The 9,612-nt window shown below is 34.9% G+C and overlaps 1 protein-coding gene across 2 annotated transcripts; it reads left to right on the top strand.

The window, feature by feature from the left end:
* The first annotated feature begins 1,394 nt into the window (after nt 1-1,394).
* On the top strand, nt 1,395-7,259 carry LOC141387271 (uncharacterized). Of its 2 annotated transcripts, XM_073956746.1 has the most exons (4): nt 1,395-1,428; nt 1,492-1,564; nt 6,153-6,265; nt 6,328-7,259. In XM_073956746.1, exons 3-4 carry the CDS (start codon nt 6,261-6,263, stop codon nt 7,229-7,231), a joined length of 909 nt encoding a protein of 302 aa, XP_073812847.1. In that variant the 5' UTR covers nt 1,395-1,428; nt 1,492-1,564; nt 6,153-6,260; the 3' UTR covers nt 7,232-7,259. The 2 variants fall into 2 exon arrangements, with proteins under 2 accessions (XP_073812847.1, XP_073812856.1); XM_073956755.1 differs by lacking the exon at nt 1,395-1,428 and having other exon boundaries at nt 1,447-1,564.
* Nucleotides 7,260-9,612: the final 2,353 nt, after the last annotated feature.

The raw sequence follows: 9,612 nt of genomic DNA on the forward strand, positions 1-9,612 counted from the left end.
TAGGACAAGTACCTTCGCAACTAATGGCCCCTACCCAGCCAAGCGGACGATAACCGACAAAGGATTTCTTTAAGTAGCCACTTAAGTACTATTGACTCCTAAACCTTATAGAGAAACAAGCAAATGTTTTAACAGACCTGTGCCGTTGGATGCCATTTCTTTCGGGAGGCACGCTGTTCCCTTTAAAGTTTCAATATATTGACCTTGTTTCTTACAAGCTTCGTCTATATTATGTCCTCCTGCCAACACATCATCGACATAAGTTTCATACCTTAACATCTCAGAAAAAAGGCTAATAATAAATTAAAGTTGTTTTAATAAAATATTAAAACAATGACTATGGGATTAAGCCTGACTATTTTGAAAAACAAAATTGAAGTCATCTCAAATAAAAAACGCCAACCCTCCTAAAAGACTTTCTGTTAATTTGAAATCTTCTCCAAGCTGAGTTAAAGTCCACAAAGTCAAGTGCGCAGTTAACTCCAAAATAAATTGCCTTGGATTGGTAAATTCTGGTTGTTCGTAACACATGTTTCGAGATACCGACGGAAAGCAGTAAAATATAAAAAAATAATTCTAATTTCGGTAATTAAAGAAAGTTTTCGGTAAGTAAACAACCAAAATAAAGTTGTAGCTAAGTCCTGCCTATAGCAGCAGTGTTGTCAACTCTTAATCCGTCCATCTGTGCATGTGTTTTTGTGATCAAAGTGCGACCTTGACCTGCCCAAAAATCGTAGGGAAATTCGGAAGAGATTTTTGAACGATTTCCCAAATAAGGACGCGTGAATATCGAAGAAACAATTTTTTCAAAATTTTTTATTTACCAATTTTTATTTTTTAAGTTTTTTTTTTATGTTTGTAATTTCAAATGTTTCTTATGAATTCCACTATTCTTATCATTTATAGTAGATCATTGTAAACTTTGTGTACGAATATGTTGAGTCTATCAGCGCTAGCTTGAATTATTATATTTTGCATTTATATTAAAAATATTTAAAAATTGTATATCCGAATTTTGTAACCAATCACTTAGTTTTTCGACAAGAAACTAAAACGAAACCAACCCCTTATTGTTATATATCAAGCTTTTTGTAGAAAATTAACTTATGTTGAAACTGAGGTATGGGGTATTGTAACTCGCGATCAGTTTTACTATACCATAACTTTTGACCGCATTTCGGCAAAATAAACTGTTTTAGCCCGATTCACCGAGGGGTTTCTTTAAATAATAATTTGAGCGGAAGCTGTGGTCGTACTTGTCGATGAATCGTCTAAGAAACCTGGAGACGACATCGACATGGGTGTACTCAAAATCGATGAATAAATTATCGATGTTGATTCCCCTTCTGTAGAAGAAGAAGAAGAAGTTGGTTTTTGTATTAGTAGTAAATAAAAAGAAACTAACGAGAAAAGTGAATTAGCCGCCAGGTTAGAATCGAGGTAGTCAGTTTTTGTACTTACTTAATCCCTTTTTTTTTGAATTAAATAAAGTGAAGACCGCCAGCGTCTTAGTGAATTAAAACAACTTTATTTGATTTGTTTTGAAGACAATATAAACCAACAAGTAAGTATCAATATACTTGTTGTGTAGTGTATGTTTGTGCTACATCCAATTTCTTATGGTTGCTTGTCACGATACAACAACTACGTTACATCTTTTCGGTTCCAAAACGGATTTGTAGTTTTTGAACCCTTTTAAGACTTTCCGACCGGAGAGGAACTTAAACATGGTCCTTCGAAGCCAAAAAACTAAATAAAGAACCTAAGCAATTAGGAACATTGTATTTTCTGAAAAGAAAACATAAAATATTATAAATTTCGCCTGAAAAGGCTGATTGTTGTTGTTTTGTTTAACAGTGCTGAAAATCACTCGTTGTTATACACATACATATATGCAGGAGAAGTAACGAACACTACTGCCACTAAATTACCATCACTTATAATATTCCATTTATTGTCATAGTGCGACCACAAATTAGATGAATATATTTCTTTATTAATTAAACAAAACGAAAATAATAATAATAAAATATAAGAACACCACTCTCGTTTATGTTATTGTTTACTTTCTTTGTCATTCTTCTTCATAGTGCTCTAGAGTAGGAACTCAACGAATACCAAATACCAATAGTTAATCAGTTACCATAGTAATTAGTATAACGTAACGCGACGTATCGTAAGAAACGTAAAAAGCTAACTAACTGCAAATTGCATTACACTATATTTCATTATATTAGCAGCATACGAAAACAAATAATATTCATTAAATTCCTCATTTTCTTGTAAGTTTATTCTATAAACCTATTCAGAGAAGCCATATTTAAAGTAAAAATAGATACACAAAACATTACGCACGAATATCATTTTAAAGTTTTAACTCCACATTATTTACCGAAAAATAAATTCGGCAGTTATAGTTAATTGATAATTCAGTGCAGAGAAAAGTAGCTGCAACTTATAGGAAATATGGGGTCGGCAATTTGTAGTAGGTTCGAATACGAAAATGATAATTTACGGGCGATGTGCGTCAATATAGCAAAAACTCCTGAACAGGAGCTTTCTGATTCATTAATTGAAACGAAATTAGAAACATTAGACGAAGACTGGCTTAGTTTAAAGAGTTCGTTTGAAAGTGCATATTTCGCTGAAGACAAATTAGTAGATAGTGTTTTTAAGAGAACAGCAAAAGAAGAATTCGATATTACAAGGGAAAAGTATCAAACGACAAAAGCACATCTTATAGAAATACTAAAGAAAAGGAAGGCTCAGTCCAATAACAACACGATAAGTGATATTACAAATCCATCACTTTTCAATAGTTCAACAATGTACCCTCCGAATACTACCTTTGACCTGTCGGAAATTTGCATAAAGGTGCCACCGTGCGATACACCAGACTTTTATGGCAGTTATGAAGAATGGCCAGCTTTTCGAGATTTGTTCACCGCAATTTACGGTACCCATTCACGATTAACGTCGGTAGAAAAGTTGTACCATTTGAGAAATAAAACCAAAGGTGAAGCAGGAAAAATAGTAGAGAGTTATCCTCTGTCCGAGCAGAGTTTTTCACTAGCCTGGGAGGCTCTAAAAACTACGTATGAAAATAAAAGAGTGCTGGTTGATAACCAATTAAGAATTCTGTTTAACATTTCGCCGGTAAAATCAGAAAACAGTAGAGATATTAAAAGGATGCAATCGACAGTTAGTGATTGCTTAGCAATTCTCAAAGCACATGGAGTGAATGTAGATCAATGGGATCCAATTATAGTATATTTGTGTTCTACTAAACTATCGGTAGAAACATTAACATTATGGGAGCAATCCCTAAATTCTCATTCCGATTTACCTAAATGGTCGCAAATGGAAGAGTTTTTAATAAATAGACATCAGGTTCTTGAGAGAATTGATAGTTTGAGAGGTCAACCAGTAACTCACATAGGAAGTTCAGAGAACCTAGGACAGAAGTATTCACAACCAAACAGATGTATTTTATGTGGAAAGAATCACATTCTGAAAAACTGTCCCAAATTTAATAATATGTCAGTAAATCAGAGAATCGAAACCGTTCGTGAGAAGCATTTATGCAATAATTGTCTTGCAATTGGGCACATAAGTCAGGAGTGCGTTAGCATGCATAGGTGCTTATATTGCAAGAAGAAACACCACACTAAACTGCACATGACAAATATTACGCCTCAATCTACAAGAACAGCATACAGAGATTTACACAACTCTCCACGTGCTGAGACTGAGCGCCATACAAGTGCACATATTACAAATGAGGACTTGCCCTGTTCTTCAAGTTCATTGAATCAAAATTCTACTGTAGAAAGTCATGTATCTCTAAGCCAAGATGACATTATTCTACCAACCGTTCTTGTTCAAATTAAGCACGCAGGTGAACTCTTTACTATTAGAGCCCTTATAGATTCAGCTTCAAAGAGGACATTTTTAACGCACAGAATTGTAAAAAGAATTAATATACCGACGGAAAATGCTACTTTTAAAATAAGTGGATTAGGAGGAACAGTAGTGGCTAATGCTGACAAGGTTTGTACAATCAAATTATACGAGAAAAATAATCGTTTTGAACTCAAGACTCAAGTGATAGTTGTAAAAAATTTAACAAGTTTTTTACCCACACAAACAGTTGTGTTAAAAGATTTAAACGATATAAAGAATTTGAAGCTTGCAGATCCAGGATTTCTTATTTCAGCTCAAGTAGATTTACTTATAGGAAGCGACATCATTCCATACATTATACTAGAAGGTGTAAAGAAGAACATTTTAGGAAATATGATAGCTCAGAACTCTATTTATGGTTGGTATATATATGGTCCAATCAAACAGAAAGAAATTTCCCTAGCCACTATAGAAATATCAGAAGAAACAGAAGACATCAGCAAACTGTTAAAAAAGTTCTGGGAGCAAGAAGAAGTAAGTTCGATTCCAATTGTGTCAGAAGCGGAAAAATATTGTGAAGATTATTATACTCAAACAACTTATAGGAATTCCGAAGGTAGATATGTGGTTAGGTTGCCCTTTAAACATGAGTTTCCTCACTCGATATTTTTGGATTCATCCAGATTCATGGCAAAAAGTCAATATGAAAACATGGAAAAGAAATTACAAAAAGACAATTATCTAGAAAAGACTTACAGTGAAGTCCTAAAAGAATATATAGATCTTGGCCATATGGAGAAGGTAAATCCAAAAGAAATTAAAAAAGACGGGAAATACTTTTCTTATTACCTACCACACCACGCTGTGTATAAACCCGAGAGTAGTAGTACAAAAGTGAGAGTGGTGTTCAACGGTTCGCGAAAAACAAGAAGCTCATATTCGCTAAATGATGTACTGCATATAGGTCCAATTTTACAAAATGATCTCACATCTGTACTTCTAAATTGGCGATTGTACCAGTTTGTATTCAACGGAGACATTGAAAAAATGTACCGTCAAATAATAATTCACAAAGAAGATAGAGCATTCCAAAGAGTTTTATTTCGAAACAACGTCACGAATGAAATAGAAGATTTTGAACTAACAAGAGTAACGTTTGGAATTAACTGTGCACCGTATTTAGCGATACGTACACTATTACAGCTAGCTTCTGAAGAAGAAGCAGAAAATCCCTCTTGCTTCAAAGATACTTAGGAATGAAACGTATGTTGACGACATCTTAACTGGCGGTCATACTATCCAGTCCGCATTAAGAGCTCGGAATCAGTTATTGCGTACATTGAAGTCAGCTGGATTTCCTCTTAAGAAGATAACAGCAAATAATCCACTTCTTTTGTCTGACATACCAGAAGAAGATATGTTGAATTCGGAATTTTTAAAAATAGAAGACATGAGTTCTGCAAAGACGTTAGGCATTCGTTGGAATGCAGTTACAGATATGTTCTCATATAATGTTTTGCAGCTCTCAGTAGAAAAAACAATTACAAAAGGCAAATATTATCAACAGTTTCGAAATTATTCGATCCAGCAGGGTGGTTATCTCCTATCATCATACAGGCAAAAATACTATTACAAGATTTATGGTTGGAAGGTATAAATTGGGATGAGGAATTTACGACACTTCTCGCTAGGATAGAAAGTGTTCTAAACTCGAGACCAATAACACCATTATCTGAAGATCCGGATGATTTGGAAGCTTTGACACCTGGACATTTTCTTCGTGGTGGCCCGTTACTATTCGCTCCAGAATTGCCAGAAGACAATTTGTCAATAATCAACAGATGGGAAAAGTTAAAATTCTTCATCAGAACTTCTGTACAAGGTGGAAAACAGAATACCTACAGGAATTACACAAAAGATACAAGTGGCAAAATCCGGAAAAGGAGGTAGAAGAGGGCGACTTTGTACTAATAAAAGAAGATCAGCTACCACCCAACGAATGGAAGATGGGAAGAGTAATTACTGTTCATAGAGGCAGAGATTCTCACGTAAGAGTGGTAAAAGTAAAAACATCGACAGGTAACATATATAGACCGATAGTTAAGCTATGTGTTCTCCCGATCAGTAGTAGCTCGTAGTCTGTGTTTTTTTGTGATATAAACGCAAGTAGACACATCATTAACCTACCCATATATTCTATGGGGTGTACTATTTCTTTTTTTCTCTTTTCATTATCAACACTTTTGAAGAATTCAAAATGAATGGCGGATCTGCAGAACTTTGCATGTTGTGCTTCAATTATCATTCACTGCGGGTCTGTGGAACCTTCAAACGTATGACGTCTATCCAGAGGGAATATGTAGTAAGAGTACACAAATATTGTATGAACTGTCTATGCCGATCACATTTTGTACGTGATTGTAGTTCCCCACGAAATTGCGAAATATGTGGAGACCGCCATCACACCATGATCCATCCAATGTCAGTACCAATGAGCACAATAGACAACAACGCAAATATGAGAGGAAATGGAGCACGAACGGACCTATATACCAAAGTGAAAGCGCATCATGAGATGTACCATCAAAATCAACTAACAATGTCTCCAACTTATTTACCAATTTATTCGCCGAAATTGAATTCAAAGGCTCGTAGATCGATAAGAAGACAACATCTGCAGCCACAACATGCACAACCACAATACCAGCAGCTTCATCAACTGCAGCAACAACTTCCAAAGAAGACCAGAGAGCAACTGCAGTTGGAGCAGCAACATATATTGCAACAACAGTCATGGCAACATCTACAATTGCAGCAGCAACAACTATCACAACAACAACCATTGCAACAGCAACAATTATTGCCACAACAACGACCATTACCACAACAACAACCATTATTACAACAACAACCATTACCACAACAACAACCATTACCACAACAACAACCGTTGCCACAACAACAACCATTGCAACAACAACGATCGCCAAAACAACAAGAACAGCCACCATTGCAACAGCCGCAGACATCACAAAAACAGCAAGAACAACAACTGTTGTCACAACAACAACAGCCACCATTGCAACAGCCGCAAACATCACAAAAGCAGCAAGATCAACAACCAATTCCCATAACAAAGAAGAAAGACATGAATGCTAAACAAGGGGAAGAAGACACTAGGTCCCTTATGCTGACGGCAATTTCAAAATTAGAACGATTGGCTGAGTCAATTACAGTTGCATTAATGCAAGGGGCCCAGAATGTCGATGAATCGTCTAAGAAACCTGGAGACGACATCGACATGGGTGTACTCAAAATCGATGAATAAATTATCGATGTTGATTCCCCTTCTGTAGAAGAAGAAGAAGAAGTTGGTTTTTGTATTAGTAGTAAATAAAAAGAAACTAACGAGAAAAGTGAATTAGCCGCCAGGTTAGAATCGAGGTAGTCAGTTTTTGTACTTACTTAATCCCTTTTTTTTGAATTAAATAAAGTGAAGACCGCCAGCGTCTTAGTGAATTAAAACAACTTTATTTGATTTGTTTTGAAGACAATATAAACCAACAAGTAAGTATCAATATACTTGTTGTGTTGTGTATGTTTGTGCTACATCCAATTTCTTATGGTTGCTTGTCACGATACAACAACTACGTTACATCTTTTCGGTTCCAAAACGGATTTGTAGTTTTTGAACCCTTTTAAGACTTTCCGACCGGAGAGGAAATATATGTATTTCATACAACATCAATAAATTTGTGCTCAAGTTTTTCTTGCCAAAGTGTTAGGACAAGTACCTTCGCAACTAATGGCCCCTACCCAGCCAAGCGGACGATAACCGACAAAGGATTTTCTTTAAGTAGCCACTTAAGTACTATTGACTCCTAAACCTTATAGAGAAACAAGCAAATGTTTTAACAGACCTGTGCCGTTGGATGCCATTTCTTTCGGGAGGCACGCTGTTCCCTTTAAAGTTTCAATATATTGACCTTGTTTCTTACAAGCTTCGTCTATATTATGTCCTCCTGCCAACACATCATCGACATAAGTTTCATACCTTAACATCTCAGAAAAAAGGCTAATAATAAATTAAAGTTGTTTTAATAAAATATTAAAACAATGACTATGGGATTAAGCCTGACTATTTTGAAAAACAAAATTGAAGTCATCTCAAATAAAAAACGCCAACCTCCTAAAAGACTTTCTGTTAATTTGAAATCTTCTCCAAGCTGAGTTAAAGTCCACAAAGTCAAGTGCGCAGTTAACTCCAAAATAAATTGCCTTGGATTGGTAAATTCTGGTTGTTCGTAACACCTGTTTCGAGATACCGACGGAAAGCAGTAAAATATAAAAAAATAATTCTAATTTCGGTAATTAAAGAAAGTTTTCGGTAAGTAAACAACCAAAATAAAGTTGTAGCTAAGTCCTGCCTATAGCAGCAGTGTTGTCAACTCTTAATCCGTCCATCTGTGCATGTGTTTTTGTGATCAAAGTGCGACCTTGACCTGCCCAAAAATCGTAGGGAAATTCGGAAGAGATTTTTGAACGATTTCCCAAATAAGGACGCGTGAATATCGAAGAAACAATTTTTTCAAAATTTTTTATTTACCAATTTTTATTTTTTAAGTTTTTTTTTTATGTTTGTAATTTCAAATGTTTCTAATGAATTCCACTATTCTTATCATTTATAGTAGATCATTGTAAACTTTGTGTACGAATATGTTGAGTCTATCAGCGCTAGCTTGAATTATTATATTTTGCATTTATATTAAAAATATTTAAAAATTGTATATCCGAATTTTGTAACCAATCACTTAGTTTTTCGACAAGAAACTAAAACGAAACCAACCCCTTATTGTTATATATCAAGCTTTTTGTAGAAAATTAACTTATGTTGAAACTGAGGTATGGGGTATTGTAACTCGCGATCAGTTTTACTATACCATAACTTTTGACCGCATTTCGGCAAAATAAACTGTTTTAGCCCGATTCACCGAGGGGTTTCTTTAAATAATAATTTGAGCGGAAGCTGTGGTCGTACTAATGTAAAAAAATCGGAAAAAATCGTTGAAATAAACGAGTTTCATTATGTTATTTTCCAATTAGTGGTTTTACAACACAATGTAGAGCTTAATGCTCAAAGGAGAAGTTAAAGAGCACACTTCAGAGTTGATGTTTCTAATGTATGATTTTTTAATATATCCACTGTATCTACCTCAAACGGATGCTGACATTTTGAAACCTGAAAATTTTGAATTTTTGCTCTAATCGGGACGCGCAGCTGGATTTCCCTAAAAGCTTATTATTGGATTGTAGTACTCGCGATTTCGCATTTTTTAATGTATAACATGAGGGTGTAGCCCTCACAGGATCACAGTAATCTGCGCCTAAACACGAAATTTTTGTGCGTAAATTTTTCTCAAAAAACCTATTTTTTTGGTTTAAAATTTACAAACTTAGTTAAGTTTTTTAGTTTTTTTACGTTCTGAATCTAACAAGCCACGACGCGTAAAAATCCACCCACTAGATCGGCGGACATGATACCCCTCAAATTTCGAAAATTTGCAAAAAATTATTTTGAAAATATCGCATATTAAAACGCGTTTTGGATGTGTCAGTTCTACTTAAATAAATAGATCGATACGCGTGTTTAAACTGCGCGAAAACAGATATTTAAAAACTCTCGAAAATCCAGAGATATAATAGATTTTT

Source organism: Musca autumnalis, unplaced genomic scaffold (genome assembly GCF_047663935.1).
Source record: "Musca autumnalis isolate F117 unplaced genomic scaffold, ASM4766393v1 scaffold_1, whole genome shotgun sequence".
NCBI lineage: Eukaryota > Metazoa > Arthropoda > Insecta > Diptera > Muscidae > Musca > Musca autumnalis.